This window comes from Schistosoma mansoni, chromosome W (assembly GCF_000237925.1).
Source record: "Schistosoma mansoni strain Puerto Rico chromosome W, complete genome".
NCBI classification, from domain to species: domain Eukaryota; kingdom Metazoa; phylum Platyhelminthes; class Trematoda; order Strigeidida; family Schistosomatidae; genus Schistosoma; species Schistosoma mansoni.
In genome coordinates this window covers 51,250,549-51,268,995 of record NC_031502.1, presented here as the reverse complement: position 1 = coordinate 51,268,995, position 18,447 = coordinate 51,250,549, and the positions used below count along the sequence as shown (strand labels likewise).

General features: G+C 34.5%; 1 protein-coding gene and 2 non-coding genes across 3 annotated transcripts in view; all 3 read right to left on the bottom strand.

Moving 5' to 3' along the window:
• Positions 1-16,548, bottom strand: part of Smp_139740 (putative rap gtpase-activating protein) — a gene marked incomplete at both ends in the record, with an annotated part of 60,495 nt that extends 43,947 nt beyond the window's left edge. The window contains 3 exons of the mRNA XM_018790074.1: positions 2,614-2,785; positions 4,441-4,544; positions 16,545-16,548. Of these exons, the coding sequence (XP_018655454.1) occupies positions 2,614-2,785; positions 4,441-4,544; positions 16,545-16,548 (280 nt within the window). The remainder of the gene's footprint in view (positions 1-2,613; positions 2,786-4,440; positions 4,545-16,544) is intronic.
• Positions 4,168-4,233, bottom strand: Smp_tRNA_01805_Gln_TTG.1.1. The gene has a single exon. It is a non-coding gene (tRNA).
• Positions 12,774-12,845, bottom strand: Smp_tRNA_01591_Pseudo_TTG.1.1. Its single transcript has one exon. It is a non-coding gene (tRNA).
• Positions 16,549-18,447: the final 1,899 nt, after the last annotated feature.

Here is an 18,447-nt window from a genome sequence, read left to right as displayed (position 1 = left end):
AGGAGCAGCTGAACTTATAAATGCACATGGAGGAGGCCAACTCAGGTAACTTATCCTTTGTTTGAGTAGACATCACTGGTCGACTCGAGAAAGTCAATGCAAGATAAGCTGCGTAGAAAGTTCTACTAATTACTTTTGTTAACCTATCTTTCAGAGTTTCACTAGCTACATCCCCGTTGAATGGTAATTTCATGTATAGAGGCTTCTTACGAACAGTTAAAATCTCCGACTTCTTCCTTGTATCATACATGTACTTTTTGATGAACGCAGCAGGGTAGCCGATCTCAGTCAGTGAGTTATAGATAAATTCCAGGTCCTGACTTAAAGTATCAACAGAACAGATCTTATTTGCTCTACTAGTGAGGCATCTAACCAAGTTTCTCTTATATTGGATAGGTGTAAAGCTATAGAAGTGAGTGTATTGGCAGGCAGAGGGTCTTTTTCTATACACGCTTCTACTTAACGAGCCATCACTTCGCCTGCTTAGTGTAACGTCAAGGAAATTCAGCTTCATGTCACACTCGCCTTTAGTTGATTTGTTTTTATTATAAAAAAGCCTTGACCATTACTGTTGATCAGCTATTAGGTTAATCTACAACTGCTTTATTCAAAATTGAAGATATTTAGTCTTTTCATATATGAATGGTAATTCCATATTACAGATCTAATTTTCTATGCCGATCATTAATCACATACACATGTTCATTGCCAAAGGTTAATGAAAAATATTACATAAAAACTATATGGACAAATTCTATGATAGAATTACAGATAGTTTGGTGAACTAATATTGAATACCTTATTTCAAATATTAGAAATTGTCTCATTAATTAATTATCAATGTTTTATTTCACTCTCTCTCTATATATTTTTTGATATTTTAGAGATTTTCAAGGTCAATCTTGTTTATAACATTTTAAAGAGTAAATTATGTTTAGCGTTTTTTAGCGAGTTAGTTTTCTACGGGATGAGGTCGCTAACCCCATGTTCAACCCTCCTCCTTTACCCGGGCTCGGGACCAGCAGTACCCCCGAAGGGACTACAGGCGGAGAAGTACGAAGGCCATCATCCAGAAGATACAGGTGTTTATTAACGATTGTCTACACAAAATACTTCAGATCTGTTGACCAGACAATATCAGCAACAACCAACTGTGAGAGAGAACAAACCAGATTCCAGCGGAGGAAGAAATCAGAAAGAAGTGCTGGAAGCGGATAGGACACAGATTGAAGAAATCATTAACTGGGTGACAAGACAAGCCCTCACATAGAATCCTGAAGATCAAGGGTGGAGAGAAAAACCAAAGAACACATTACGCCGAGATGAATAAACAAAAACTGGGTAGAACTAGAAAGGAAGGCTCTGGACAGAGTGGGTTGGAGAATGCTAATCGGTAGCCTATGCTCCATTGGAAGTAACATGTGTAAGTAAATTAGTAAAGAGTAAATTCGACCTGACAATATTTTTTTGGTTTTTAAATTGTCTAATTGAGTTAAATTTTACGTTGAAGAGTTACACCATATCATATTATGATCTCATATTATTCACTTTAACTTCTACTGAACACAGATATAAAAATAAAAATAGTACTCGTACAAATAAGGTTTTTTTTTAATTGACCAGTCTTCAATTCATAAAACAGTAAACGTATAGTATTGTGTTAAGTTTTTTTATTATTTGTTTCGATCTTTTGCGACTTCTATGTAATTATTTATGATTATATTAAAGAAAACTGTTGAGATAATATCTAATAAAGATTTATGTATCATAGTAGAATATTAATTATATACGTACATATATATTAAATTGTTTATTATGGTCAGCGTTTTTTAGTAAGATTGTTTCCTACGGGATGGATTTGCAAACCCCATGTCTGACCATACATTTTAACCTGGGCTTGGGACTTCCAGTAACCCTAGGAAAGTTGCAGGCGGAGAACACTAACCCAATCACACTTGATGGAGAACCTCTGGAAGAGGTGAAACGTTTCTCTTACCTAGACAGCATAATCAATGAAGGTGGAGGATCTGATTCAGACATAAAGGCGAGGATTGGAAAAGCAAGGACAGTATTCCTACAGATGAACAACATATGCAACTCAAAACAACTGTCAACCAACTTCAAAGTGAGAATATTCAATACGAGCGTCAAGACAGTCCTTCTGTACGGAGCTGAAACGTGGAGATCTACTACAACCATCATCAAAATGGCACAAGTATTTATAAACAATTGTCTACGTAAGATACTATACGTTGGCCGGATACCATCAACAATAACATAATGTGGGAAAAAACAAACCAGCTTCCAGCTGAGGAAGAAATCAGGAAAAGACGTTGGAAGTTGAAAGAACACACGAGTCAAGTGCTAACTTCGGATCGTGAAGAGAAACGGAAAAGTAGGACGAAGAACACACTGCGTTGAAAACTAGAAGCGGACATAAAAAGGACGAATAAAAACTAGAACGACTTGGAAAGGATTGTGCAGGACAGAGTTGGATGGAGAATGCTGGTGGGCGGGATATGTTACATCACGAGGCGTAAAAGGCGTATGTAATATATTTGTATATATATAAAGTACACATAGCATACTTATATAATTAAACTTACCGATAACCAAATTTAAAATCATTCTTATCATCAATATCATTATTTAAACGAATGTATTTGACTAAAATGAATACTTTTTGAAATCCTGAAATTATTGTATCCGGTTGAAATGGCATAGCATCTTCTTCAACAAATATAAATGTGACAGATGAATTACCAATATGTCGTTTTCTAGCTAACTATATATAAACAAAATCATTTATTAGAAATGGAACCAAATAATTAAATAACTAACATACAACTATTTGGAATTGAATGCGATAAACAAATAAATAAACAGTTTTTAATATATAAGTTACTATTCATTACCAGCCATTCGAGCTGTTAAACGGGAACTGAATAAAAAGCTTTTATCGGCTAACCAAGTCAAAAGTGTGATAATAACTAAATCAGTCACTAGGTATTTGGGTATGGACTACACTTTAAGTATGAGTGATAATGGCACTACCTGTTGTCCAGATACACAATGACTTAGGAGTCATCGTTAGTCAAGACTTAAAGATTACTGCACACTGCCGTGCAATGGCCGTCAAAGGTTCTAGAACTTTATGGTCCATACGCAGGGCTTTAATCATCTCAACGCTAAAACGTTTCTGACTTTGTATACAGTGTTCGTACGTCCTAAACTTGAGTACTGCATACAAGCAGCTAGCCCCTGCCTTAAAAAGACAGTGAGCTCTTGGAAAGGGTTCAGAGAACAGCAACTAAGCTGATTCCCGGAATAGCGAAGCTCCCGTATGGTACTAGACTGACCAAGCTAAATCTATTCCCGCTGTCATATAGAAGAACCAGAGGCGACTTGATTACAGTTTTCAAACTGCTTAGTGATAAATCTGCACCTGATATGCCCTCATTTTTCTTGTCTCCCAAAACAGAAAATTTACGAGGACACTCCAAAAAAATTCACAAGCCCAGAACGAATTACTTGTCAGCTGACTACCGACTTTCCCATCGAATTATCAATGAGTGGAATTCATTACCTCAACACGTGGTTGAGGCTCCATCCGTCGACTCTTTCAAAAGAAAGCTGGATCAGCTGAGAGACCATCATTGCCAGGACTAACACAGGCCATCAAGCCTCTTGTTCTTTCCAAACTGAAACTGAAAACCTGGTTACCCCGAATCGAAGTATGTGAATCCGAATTTCAACATGGGACTTGGTGGCTGAAAGTAGAACGCTGTAACCAGTAAGCCCCCGCTCATCCATAAATATAGATATATGTTCCTCAGAAAATAAAACAACATTTTCAAATAATATTACACTACATTTTCTGTACAAAGCTAGGACAAATGTCAACAAATAACGTGGGCCCTTCATCATCTGTTGTTTATGATTTGTCCTAAGCTTGGTTGACCTAGCACATCATTTAGCAAAATCATCTGGTTAGGATATTCTAAACTTATACTCCAGTGTGATAGATTTTCCATATTTCAATTTTTTCAGTCTTTAATATTACACGGTAAGCAGAGATAGATAGTGGCTAGCAGTGGAATCCAGGAAGCGCGTTTCGTCCTATTTGGGACTCGTCAGCTGCATGTACCTGCATCTCAGAGTTGATGTTCATTCTGGGACTCGAACCCAGTACCCTTGCTTCAAACGCCATCGCGTTATCCACTCGGCCACTGAGTCCTGATAGCCACTTGCTTGTGAGATGGGGTGAATTTTAAATTCATTTAGTGAATTTAATGAATTTAATATTACAGATTCAATAAAAGTGAAACCATTACTGACTTTCAATTTGATAGAATAATAAATTTCACGTTTAATCTTGAATTGTGAATTAAAAAATAAAATAAATAGTTCAACTTTTTTACAAATAGTTGTTTTTATTACCTGTTCTGTTTTATTAGGTTCATATGGTAGAAGTGTAGATACAAGGAATACAATATTTGTTCCACGAAATTCAGTAACATATGTCTCCAATCCAGTTGAGTCATCTAAAAAAGTAGATAGAATTACATTTTATAAAAAAAAACCCGTGTACTTAGATACATGTTCAAACATATATATGTATAATATAGAATACCATGGTTCTGACTTAACAACTAAAATGCAACTATGCAAAAATGTTTACTTATTGATTGATTTTTATTTTCTTTAATTTATGATATGGATCCTTTAGTTTCTTTACACTAAACATTCTCTTTTTACTTTAGCATTTATTCATTTTGTAGCTTAAAGCGTAACTCTAATTATTAGTAAGTCCTGATTCTCTATGCCCCCAAATGCCCTGGTACGGTCGAGAGTGGGGAGAGTCCGCTCTCCCTCTCCAAATGCTCTCACATGGTCACGCAAATATAAAGCCTCTGCCAGGAATGTCCTACTCACTGCATTCTTGTAGCATTACTGTTGTTTACGAAATTGAGAGGACGAAAAGCGAATGTCTGGCGCTCTAACCGGGTTGGTGGACACGGAAAGTTCACCTAGGGGAGTTAGAAAACCCTGATTCCAAACCAATGGTGCACATGGGCTCCAGTATCGTGAAGGAACAAATGGCGTACGAACCAATCGTTGGTCACCGGCTACCATGGGAATACATCTCCTCATGATGCTCCACTGCCTTGCGGAATAGACCTTCAGGTTAAAGGCTCGGGGTGTGGCCCCCTAAGATAACCACCTGCTTCGGTCTGGGCACCTGGGCAGTATCACAGCCCTTACACAAATCAAATGAGATGTGCGAGGCGCATATGTATTTGGTGCTTTTTTTGTACCAATATTTATGTGTTTAAATAAAAAAAATAAAATTCCTGATTTTCTATAATGAAGCAGTTATATCATTACCAGATTCTTAACCTTATAAATTGATTATTATGTTGTATTGTATTATATTTTCTTCAAAGAAGGTCAAAATGAATCATAAAATTTAGTCTCATAAAGTGAAAATAACATATTGAGCTCTGGCTTAGAGATTGAATAGTATAGAGATATAATGAATGAAAGTTACTCACACATTACCTATATTTTAAATAATAATCAGTTATCCACTTGAATCTCGGGGGATATTTTCTAAGTCGACAAGATTTTCAATAGCAATTCAATTATATTGTTTAATGTAATCAGTAGAAAATTATTTCAATAGTTAAGATCATGAGTCAGTTGAAGCTCGACCACTATGGAAAACCTGACGCACTGGATGGTCGTTTCGTCCTATTTTGGGACTCCTCAGTAGCGCGCATCCATGATCCCGCCTCGCGAGATTTGAACCCAGAACCTATTAGTCCCTGTCGCAAGTTTAATCGGACATTCGCTCTTCACTACCACTAAATACAGTCGAATTCAACAAGTTATAAATAATATACCAGCTTGAACAATACAAACTTATTAAGTCAATATGTAGCCTTCAGAATATGTTCAAGATAAAGAATGCTTTCAAAGTAGAAAAGTTTAATTAATCGCTGTTTTTAAACCAAGAGATAATCAAAACTTTCTTTGTCTACTTATAATTGTGAGATAAAGCACGCTTTTTAGATGTTCGGTAATATAATATCTAGTATTTTCAAGTATTTTCCTCTCGATAAGTGTATCAGTACTGTGAAGAGAAGTGCCATTTTTATTATAATTATTTGAAGATATCTACTTATGTTTCCTATGAACACGCCACTGTCAAAAATTCCAATTTAACAGATCAAAAAATGAAACAAAATGAAAGTTGTAGGTTTAAATGAAATCCTCATAGAAATTTAGGTTCTTACAATCAGTATACATTCACTCATTGAACGGAAAAATGGTAAATATTGCACGCTTATTAAATATTAGGAAATGGATGAGCTATAAACTAACGGATGCGTATCCTATACTACTAATAGCGACATCAATAGTTATTTTTAGTAGTATATATATATATAACTTTAATGTCAGCTGAAACTCAGTTTTGTAGAGCTTGACAGTCCCATTTTATTGCAATTCTCATACTATTTGTGAATGATAATCAGTATTTATTAGAGAAAATAATTTCTCTATAGTAACCATAGTTCTGCATACATAACCGGATATTAAAAGAAATGGTTCACAGTTGAAAATCTTTTTTCTGTTTATAACTATACAAATACCAAATTTATTATTGAACGACTAGCAGCTGAAAATTTTCTGAAAAGCCTTTTCCTTTAATAAAACTTATAATAAATTAGATTATTTTAATTGAGATTGTGAACCGATCAATGTTAGATCGCCAATGAAAATCTGGAGGTACTGGAAGGTCGTTTCATCCTAGTATGATATGCACCGACTAATAATAGAAATGACGACGATAAAGATCAGTTCTACGAAAGGCTCCAGTCGGTCAAAGCGAAGTGCCCAGGAAAGAACTTTACAATCCTGATGGGAGATCTAAACGCCAAAGTTGGGATGGATAACAACGTTTATGAAAATATCATAGGAAGACATGCACTGATTTGGCGAAAGGAACGAGAGTGGCAAGAGATTCTCGAACCTATGTACATTCAATAGATTGTTCATGGGCGTCACAATATTCCCACACAAGGCTGCATGAGTCTCATCGGATCACACTATACAGAACCAGACGGATCATGTTTGGATGAACAAAAAATTCCGAAGGTCACTGGAAGATGTGAGAAACGACACATCTTAAGATCACCACCTGTTTGTGGCCAAGATGAAACTGAAGCTAAAGAAACACTGGACACCTGGAAAAACAGCATTACAAAAGTTCAATACGGCCCTCCCGAGATACTAACAGACTCAACGAACTCAAGATAACTCTCAATAACAGGTTCCAAGATTTACAGGATCTACTGAAAGGACAAGAAACTACGATGGAGGACAATTCGAAAGGGATCAAAGAAGTATCAGGGAGGTTTCTGAGTCGCAAGAAAGGACAAAGAACACATTACGCCGAGAAATAGAAGCAGATATGAAAAGGGTGAATGTTAACCGGAAATAACTGGGAAGGATTGCCCAGGACAGGGTTGGATGGAGAATGCTTGTGTGCGACCTATGCTCCTCCACGAGGAGTAACAGGCATAAGGTAGTAAATTTGTGAGACGCTAAAGTAAACTTGAGAATATTCACCTACTAACTAGAACGAAATGATGGTTATAAACAATTCACACCTTTGATAGTGTAATGTGTCAAAGATTATCAGATTACTTGAAATGTATTAGGGTAATAAATTGTATAGTTCTGATAACCTTCACCCCCTTATTACATCATCCAAAATCACAGGATATATATATATATATATATATATATATATTACAATCGAAAGTATTTATTGTTCACTGAACAAAACAAGGTACGCTAAAGTCAATTTTAAAAAATATTCATTTGCAATATTTCGTGTATTTATGAGTAAAGATGGATGGTGGCTATCAGTGGAACCCAGGATGCGCGTTTCGTCCTATTCGGGACTCGTCAGCCAGATATACCTGTATCTCAGAATTGATGTACACCCCAGGATTCGAACCCAGTATCATTCGCTTCAAATGCTATCGCATTATCGAATCAACTACTGATCCCTGACAGCCATCTCGGGGTGAACATCAACTTTGAGATGCAGATACATCCATCTGACGAGTCCCAAACAGGACAAAACGCGCGTCCTGGATTCCACTGCTAGCCACTATCCATCTCCGCTTATAATGTTTGGGATTCAAGGCAATATTGAGACAATCCACACATTATACACATATACCAACAAGAGACTGATCAATTGCAATGGTAAACAACAATGAGAAGATACAAGCAAACAATACCAAGTGAATTGGGGTTTTTCTAATGTCTAATATATGGTGTTTTGGTAAATTATTTATTTGAGATGACCATTTGAATAAATACAGAATGTTTTGACATGATTTAGTCAGGAATTATAATCATCGCCTTAAAAGATTAATTTCAATGAAGAACAATTAGAAGAATGAAAGTTTAATACAATATTAGCCAAAAATGTTTCATTCTATATCATCCATACATAATACATATCAACAGCCTTCAGAATACTAATGTTTACAGTGATATTCGGACGGTGTCATGTAAAGGTGTAAACGTAATGATTATCACCGGACTACTGTTGCATCAAATAAGTTCATTTGACATTGATAATCAGTCAATAGACAATATTACTTAGGGATTTAGCAGTAAGCATATCTGCTGAAACCATATGTGCAGAATTCGAAATTGTAGTGTGAAGTTATTAGAGTTGAAACAAAATTATCAAAGAGAAAACTAACTTCGATAGTCCAATCCTCCAATATATCCTGAATAGTTACGAAGACGAACTTTACGACCTAAAAGCTTTAAAAATTCTTCAAATTCTGGTGTTGAATGTTCTGAAATAAATATATGTAAAAAAAGTAAATAATTATTTGTATATTTATTATTAAATTTAAAGATATCAAAATGATAATGACTGAATAGAAAGTTTTTCTGACAAAATCTGAAATTGATTTTATAATAAAGAGTTATTCCAATTCTTAATACTATCATAGCTAATGAGTGGTATATATCGAATGTTAGAATCAGATCCTACATGAAGCTACTATTTCTTCAACATATATTTTCAATACATATCAATTAGCATACAATATAGATCAAGGACATTAATCTGACTGTGTTTAAACTTAAATCTTTGAATATATAGGCTTTTTTATGTCTACTGAGTGTGTCATCAAAATACAATGACACTGCTGGATGCCGGCTCAGTGGTCTAAAGGTTAAGCGCTTGCGTGCCACACATAAGGTCCAGGGTTTGAGCCTTGTATGCAGGATTGTGGATGCACACTGCTGAGGAGTCTCATACTTGGATGAAACAGTTGTCCAGTGCTTCCAAGTTTTTCATGGTGGTCGGCTATTGAAATCAACTACTACAATACTACAATCTCCACAAACCCCTATTCTGACAATATAATATTATCAAATGTCCATACAATATGTTAACACATTATTTATAGATCCTGATAGTTACCTATGGTTTGCAAAACGCCGTCTAAAGTTTATTTATTCAGTACACCTTACTTCATCAATTTGTATTAAAACCGGTATAAATAAAAAACAATCCGGTTATGTTGTTTTTCGTTGTGAAAATACAGTTAAATTATACGTAAAAGATGTCGACATTACGACTTTCACCTTTTGACCAGTTGAAGCTTAGACTATCCGTTTAAGATTTTCATCCATTTATTGTACAACATATTTAATAATCAGTAAATACATAAACATATAATGCTATACTTCCCTATTTTGAAATATTCCCTCATATTCAGTACTTCAGAGCAAAGCGAATCCGAATGAAAATACAGTAATTAGTTTGTGCTATTTACAGAGAAAAAAATTAATTTTCGTTTTCAAATTGGAAAACAAAAAGTTTATAACAGTGACACTTAGATGAAAGTGGTTAACCCCATTTATTAAGCAGTAATTCATGTGCATACAAATGACTTATATGCTGAGATAAATTCAATTACATTGAACTACTATCGATTTACTGAACGTAGAATGTATAGAGGAAAATAGCCGAGGAATACAATAGTTTAGTAATATTTGTCAATGAACTTATACTCTTTGATGAATTATTTCATGAATGTAATAATACTGATAGTAAAATGATACGGAATGTTTGTAATTTGGGATGAGGATGTCAGTGTTTTGGTCTAGAAGCTGGATAGTTTAGTTTCGAGACTCTTAATGTCCTTTTGAACAACGTTATGAGCACATGCTTTAAAGAGAAATGAGATATAAGAATCAGTCTTAGATTGACTAACAGTTCGTTCCACTGATCTAGAATTCGGGAGATTGTTATTCGTAAATCTATGGTTGTTGTTTGTAAACATTGTTTGGTTATTTTCTCTCCTGACCTGAACTCTGACTTAACACTTGTTATTTCTTTTTCTTATTGCTTGACAGGCTTAGTAAATTTCGATGTATCTGTTGAATGATGTTTCATTTGAGTGACAAGATTTTAAACATTTTCTAGCTTTCTTTGGGTTTTTTCTATCCAGTAATTCGATGATTTCCCAGTTGAATTCATTTCCACAGTTGTCAAGATGGACTGATATGAGGGCAGATATGTCGTGTCGTTTAACGTGGTAGCCGCTCACTTTGTCTACATCTACAAGAACACAAGTTAGCTGTCATGGATAACGAAATCAACGACACGAACTGTTAGTCGATTGAAGGGCGATTGAAAAGACTCATTTCACTTTCAAGTATGTGCTGATGATAACTATAAAGATAACTAATGAAATTGGAAAGATATACAAATAAAACTGAGAAAGACGAACTTGAGATTATCTAAAAGTACAGAAAACAACCACATTATGACCCAATAGATAGTACTAGTTCATGAAGTAATCGATCTTGATTTCAAGTTATAATAGAAATAAAATCTTTTACTGAACAGATCTTCATTAGATGACAAAGATCACTAATTCTATAACGTAGATAAAAGCAACCAAAATCGGTAAAAAAAAAGAAGTCAAAGACGTATTCACATTATATCTATATCTTTTACATCTTGTTATTTATTGGATAGTTCATCTAAAGCTAACCTGCATTCTTGATGTTTATCTGAATATCGATTGAAATGAAACTGAACTTCTACGTTGTTATGTTAGTATGTTTTACAATTATGTTTATTATCAGTATTTTAGACAAAAAATAAATTTTATATTCCTATCCTAATTATGAAAGAAAAATAAAACCGGTACTGTCGATGTTTTAAGTGAGTTTTAGTCATAATGTTCAAAACTGAAATTATGAACCGATCAATGTTAGACCACCATTGAGAACCTTAAAGCATTGGATGGTCATTACATCTTAGTGTGGGAGTCCTGTGCAGTGCACATCCACGATCCCGCATACGGGATTCAAACACAATACCTTCGGTCTCGTGCGCGAACGCCTAACCTCTAGACCACTGAGTCGAGATCCAACCGTGTTAATGTCTAACATCGACCAGTTCACAAGATCATGTGACCATCTATCGTCTTTGGTGGGTAATTGCCTCATATTTGACACGGTTGAACACCACTGGTCATGGCTTCTAACTCCGAGAATTTCCTCTCAAAGCTAGTCACTGTTTGTTTCATGATTTCAACGAAATTCAACAATGTCCACAATCTCAAGCTGACAATGTTTTTAGCCAAATTCTTAAAAATATCAGAATATCATTGGGGCAAACTAATTGTCTTTTGTTTTGACATTGGTTTCACTGTGTAGTGGTGGAAATCGAATGTATTTGAGTACAAAACCACAGAAGATCTTAGTAAAGTCTGAGATTTATACAGTAAATACTTCATTTCCAAAATATCAATCAATTGTCTCAGACATCATTGTTCTTTCGTTCCCACACCAATCATTCACTTTTCTTCGATATTCTTAACTTTATGACTCTAGGCATTTCACTGTCGTTTGATGATACATACTACTTATATCTGTCGACATCAGTAGCACTTACCACAACTGTAGCTTTAGTTTAACAATCATGTCCGTTATTTTTCATAATCATAAAATTTTCATGTATTACATAAGTTATTACACTGATTACGCCTATTTTTGTTATTCGGTTCAGCTGAATTTTTAAAATAACTTTATTTATGATATTCCAATTTTTTCCCCCTGATGTAGTGTGGTCTACTTATATCCCTCATAAGTAGTATATGGTAATGGTCAGACGTAGAATGTATTTTGGCAGAAGACCGGTGAGGAAAGAACTGAAATGAAGCGCAAATGGTAGGAAAATGCACGAACAATGAAATTAGAGTAGATGAACTGATATTTACAGAAGAAACAGTGAAGATTGAGACAATTGGTTGTTATTTTGCAAATTCACTGTTTGCTGTATGGTTATCAGAATTTAGTGAGATAGTCTGTAAGTTGTGCTTAAATACATTCGATCGTCCCAACCGGTGTTCTGTTCACTACAGTACTACTTAGATATTGTGACGTTTAGATATGGTGTTGACATGAAAAACAAAGAAAATATCGGTGGGTGAATAGAAGATTCGAGTAGACTACATTATTGAAAAATGTTTTATGTCAATACATTAACAAAATCACGAAACAATACACAAAACTATTTGGTATATTTTAGATAAAACTGTAAACAATGTTTTATAAGCAAAGGTGGATAGTGGATAGCAGTGGAATCCAGGACGCGCGTTTCATCCTATTCGGGACTTGTCAGCTGGATGTACCTGTATCTCGGTGTTGATGTTTATTCTGGGACTCGAACCCAGTATCATTCGCTTCAAACGCTATCGCGTTATCCACTTAGTTACTGAGACCTGAAAGCCACTTGCTTGTGCGATGGTATATATATATATATATGTACATGTACAGTTACCTATTCGATTGGTGATAATGAGTAATTCACTCGCATATGCATATACACATAGATATATATTTATATATTACTAATTATGAAACGATACATAAATATTTACGTTTGTTGTAAACTATCTGATAATGTATGAAATATTTGTGAATGAGTGATAATTAATTTAAAAGGTACTAATTTGAATCATGCCTACACTAACCATTTTCGACATGAAATGAACTACATTTGATTGTCTATATTAAGAATATAAGATAAATATACATAGATTGTTAATGTAAACATTATGCACTGGTTTGTATAAGTAACTTACAGATGGTTAACATTGGTTAGTATAAATGACTAGGTACAAATAATTATCAGTGGTCATTTGTTATGTAAGTAGGTAATCGTCTCATTTCTTCCAAACAGTCTACCACACATAAAATATAATGGTGTGATGGTACACAACACAATATCACTTGTCATACTCTTTTATTATTGTTTATGATCATGATGGTGAGTGGCTGGTTGGTAGATTACTTACACTTGATATGGGTGGACTTCACTAGTCAAGGGAAACTAACTGAAGTTCGACTCAGTGCTCTAGAGGTTACATGACTTCTTCAAAGATAAATTTTGTAAGTTGTGTATGCATACTTCTAAGTAGTCATATTCTAGAGTGATACAGCTGTCGAATGCTTTCTCGTTTTAATGGTAGAAAAAAGATTATCGACCTTGTGGTTCATAATAATTCAGGTAAAATAATACAATTTATATTCAAATAGTCGCAACCCATTTGACATTATTCTATTGAAAGTCATATTCATCATAGAAACCTACGCCAAATACATATAAATATTTATCAGTTATATCATTTTACTGTTTATACCAAAATAATAGATTTACAATGTTTATTCTGGTTAGCGTTTTTAAGAAAAGTTGTTTTCTATGGGATGTTGTTGCTGGCTTCATGTACAACCCTCCCTTTTAACTGAGCACAGAAGCGGCAGTAACCTTAGAAGAGCTACAGTGGGAGAGAACAACCCAGCTTCTAGCTAAAGAGGAAATTGGAAAATGATGTTTGAGGTGGATAGGACATAAATTAAGGAAATCGTCACACCGAATCACAAGTTTCTGTTAATTCCAAAACGATATAAAAATTTATCCAGTTTTTCACAACTTTCATGAGTTGGTTAGATGTAAGTCGTAATCTTTTGTGGAAAAAGTAAACAAATTTACTAAATTCAAAAATGCATACCATTCAATTCAGACTCTGTGGCCTATGGGTAACAAACTTCATTCCTATTTTTGATCGATAGCTACAGAGGACTCCAAGCCAAATATTAAGGTTATCTGATGCTACACACCTTCAATATTTCACCAATTTGTCAGTCTATAACGAGAACTATCACAAAAGTAGATTGAAATCGAATTTTTGACTTAGAAACGTTGATCTTTAGTTGGAAGTATACTTTCATTTTTCTCAACTCAAAACAATTCCAAATAGGTGAATGTTAAATATATTTTGTTAAACAAAATGAAATAGAGTTTAAAAATGTTATTTTTTTAAAATTTTTATAAAAAGGAACCAGTCTATTCGCGAATTTCTGCGTATATAAAAAATCACATTTTCCTGGGTGTTTGGTTCATAATTTCATGTTAAAATGAATATCTATCTAGAAGGCTGAATGAGAAGAGAAGAAATTTATTTTGAAAAAGAGGGTTTTCAGGAGTTAGTAGTAAGTTAATAGTTGAGTTCATGATTCGACTTAAGCTAGACCACCATAGGAAACCTGGAATCACTGAACGGCCGTTTCGTTCTAGTATGGGACTTTTCAGAAGTGCGAATCCACGATCCCGCCACGCGAAATTCGAACCTAGGACCTTTGGTCTCGTGTGTGAACGCTTAACCTCTAGACCGTCGAACCAGCATCCAACGGTGTTAAAGCCTAACTTCAACCAATCCACGAAATTGAGCGATACATCCACCATTGTCTTCAGTGAATCGCTGCCTCAAAAAAGACACGGTTGAACTCCACTAGTCACGGCTTCTCACTAGAACTCCAGGAAATACATATTGAAGGCAATCATTAGTGAGTACATGAGTATTATTATCAGTAAGGGGTTTTGCCAAGATTGTGATAATGTAATAGTTGAATTTTTGAGTCAAGACCGAAGGTCCTTGGTTTGAATCCTGCAAGCACGATCGTGGATGCACACTGCCGGGGAGTCCCATACTAGGACGAAACGACCGTCCAGTGCTTCCAGGTTTTCCATGTCGGTCTAGCTTTAATCGACTCATGAATTCAACTATTAAATAAATTTATTTAACAATGGAAAAGAATAATTCCCACCTACCTTTTTTATATGATAATTAATTAATTACTTATTTAATGTATAATTATCATTTCAAATAAAAATTACCAACGTTTCGGAAATTATTGTTTATACAGTCTCACTAAATTAACACAGTTTGACTAGATATGTAATCATTCAACGTTATTCTGGCATATAAAATGTATCATAACTTCGTCAAAGTATAAACATGTATAGCTTCAATTGACTCATGATTTCAACTATATAAAATTACTAAAATCTCTACAAAACCCTCTTTTGACATGTATAAATATTAATTATGATGAATAAGTAACACAAGAAAGATGTTTCATTGGTTGATCAACAACAAAATTCTACTTGAAGATGTAAGCAAACGTTTGGAGACACAATTTACATGCTGAAATATGTGGAGACATTTAGGGAGGAAATTTGTTCACCATATCAACTGAGCTAAGCAAAAATTGAATTCAATTCAATCACTGAGTTTGTCCACCAAAAATCATTCTTATAAATAATATTATAATAAGGGAGTAGTTATCTTAACTTTACACTTGAATTTGAACATTCTATTTAGTGTTGCAACCAGCATTATTTGATAAAATGGAACGGATCACTTATTTGTAACGTATATCCCAATAGTATACAAAATATGATGGGAAATAATCGTGAAGAACCCACGTATAACCAGTTGACGAGTAGCAGAGTGCACGTAACCCAATTTTTTTAAGAAATTTCAAGAATCTCATTCGACCGGTAAACCTTTAAACATGCTTTAAAGAGCACTAATTACCTCAAGATAGTGATCTTTTGTCATATGCTGACGAAGAATAAATGAGTGGTGACTGCTAAAAATTATTTATGGTCTATTATTGCACATATTCTGATTGGATAACTATTAGGTACCTACATGTGTATTCATATTTTTTTCATCATAATTTTTCATTTGACCTATTGACCAATTATTATACGATTTACTATTTTCAAATTATTCTCAACCCATTAGTTTCAGCATTTCACACTCACAGCCACTTTTTGCTTGACTCTAGGCTACCCGTATTGTTTAGTGGTCATTGGTTTGACACAGTGGCAAGGTCATATAAGTCGGTGTTTTAATTGGCGGTTAAGTCACATGATAATTAACAAGACATAAGAATATAACACCTTTATTACAGAATAACAGACAGAATTCAATCAGAAATAAACTTGCTAAGCCAACATGATATATGTTACTTTGAAGAGATTAATTAATGTTATTCATCTCAACATTTTCGGTCAGTTGAAATTTAACCATGTCTTGAAAATTATTACGAATTCGGTTGGAATAAATTACCCATATTATCTTAAGCGAGATCAAAGTCTATGTATTAATCAATTAGCCTAATTTTATCATCATTAAATATAGTAATTCTACAAATGTTTTTCTTAGTAAAATTATATAACTGAGATCATGGACCGATTGGTGTTAGATCACTATTGAAAATCTGGAAGCACTGGAGGGTCTTTTCTTCCTAGTGTGGTTGTGAAGCCATTACCCACCGAAGACAATAGAAGATGGCCGCGCAATATCGTGAACTGGTTGAAGTTAGACGTTAACACTACTAGATCCCGATTCAATAGTCTAGAGGTTAAGCGTTCGTGCGCGAGACCAAAGTCCTTAGGTTTGAGTCCCGAGTGCGGGATCATGGTTGTTCACTACTGAGGAGTCCAACACAGGGACGAGACAACCGTCCAGTGCTTCCAGGTTTTCGATGGTGGTCTAACATTCGTCGGTTCATGATCTCAGTTAAAAATAAAGAATCTCCACAATTTTATACCGGAAATTACATAAAATAAACCATTGAAAAATAATAGTAACAAATTATCATTGTTTGTGGCATAAATTGTGGAAAAAAATTGGTCCAAGAAGCAACGGTTACTATGTATAGAAATCTGTTGATTAATCAAGATTTTATGGTTGTGTACCACCTAAAATGGAACGACTAAAATCTATGAAAATAAATTTTAACATTTTTTATCTGTATTATGACTTTTAATTGTCTACTTAAGTACTACTTATACTAAATAGTTCACTTCCTCTCTGTATTATCCGAGTTACGCTACCAAAATTACACATATATAAATTAAGACATTAAACAATCAATTTCTTTTTTATAATTAAATAACGTGATAGTAACTCAAATAGCCCGGGAGGGGGTGACAGGATGTATTTGTCGGTATCTAGTCAAATAGAAATGTAGACAGATTATACAATTCCATTATTATCCTATATGTGTATTTATATATGTGACTGAACAATAAAAAAGTGATTGCTTGAGGAATATAAATGTACAAACGTTTTAGTGTACAAGAAACCCTGGTAAGTTTATACCTTCTATAATAAACATATTTTTAAATTCCACAAAGAACAATTTTATTTTAGACTGTAGTTTTCTGTTTCACTCTATCCATGTTCCGTTAAGTCATATGTTCTATTCGATGTTCATTCATTTAGGTGACAGCCGATGTTTCACTTTCATCTTGAATTGGTTTCAACAGATACGTTTAGATATCTAGTTTATCTAAATTTTTAAGGGTTAGTTATATCTGTATGAAATAATTTGTGATATTATAGTTTTAATCACTAAATGCGTAACTTTTAAAATATTTATGTTAATTTTCCAATTATTTGTTTAATAATGTGTACAAGATCTCATGAACATTGAAATGACAAAGAGTTTACCCGGGTTTATCGACTTTCATCATCAAATATTTATGTTTATTCATTTGAACACATAAATATTGCTACCATGGGGAACCGAATACATATGCGCTACACAAGTCACATGATTTGTGAGTGGGCTGTGATACTACCCGGGTAACTAAACCGAAACTGGTGGTTTTCTTAGAAGGCCACACCCGAAGCCTTCAACCTATACGTCTCATCCACAAGGTGGTAGAGTAACGTCAGGAGATGCAGTCCCATGGTAGCCGATGACCAATGATTGGTTCATACGCCATTCGTTTCCCCAGGATCTTGAAGCTCATGTACACCATTAGTTTGAAATCAGGGTTTTCTAACTCTCCTATGAGAACCCTCCATACCCACAAACCCGGTTGAAGCCCCAGACATTCGATTTTCGTCCTCTCGACTTCATAAACAACAGTAATGCCACAAGAAGGCAGTAAGTAGAACTTCCCTGACAGTGACTATATACGCGTGACCATATGAGAGCATTTCGAGAGGGAGGGCGGAC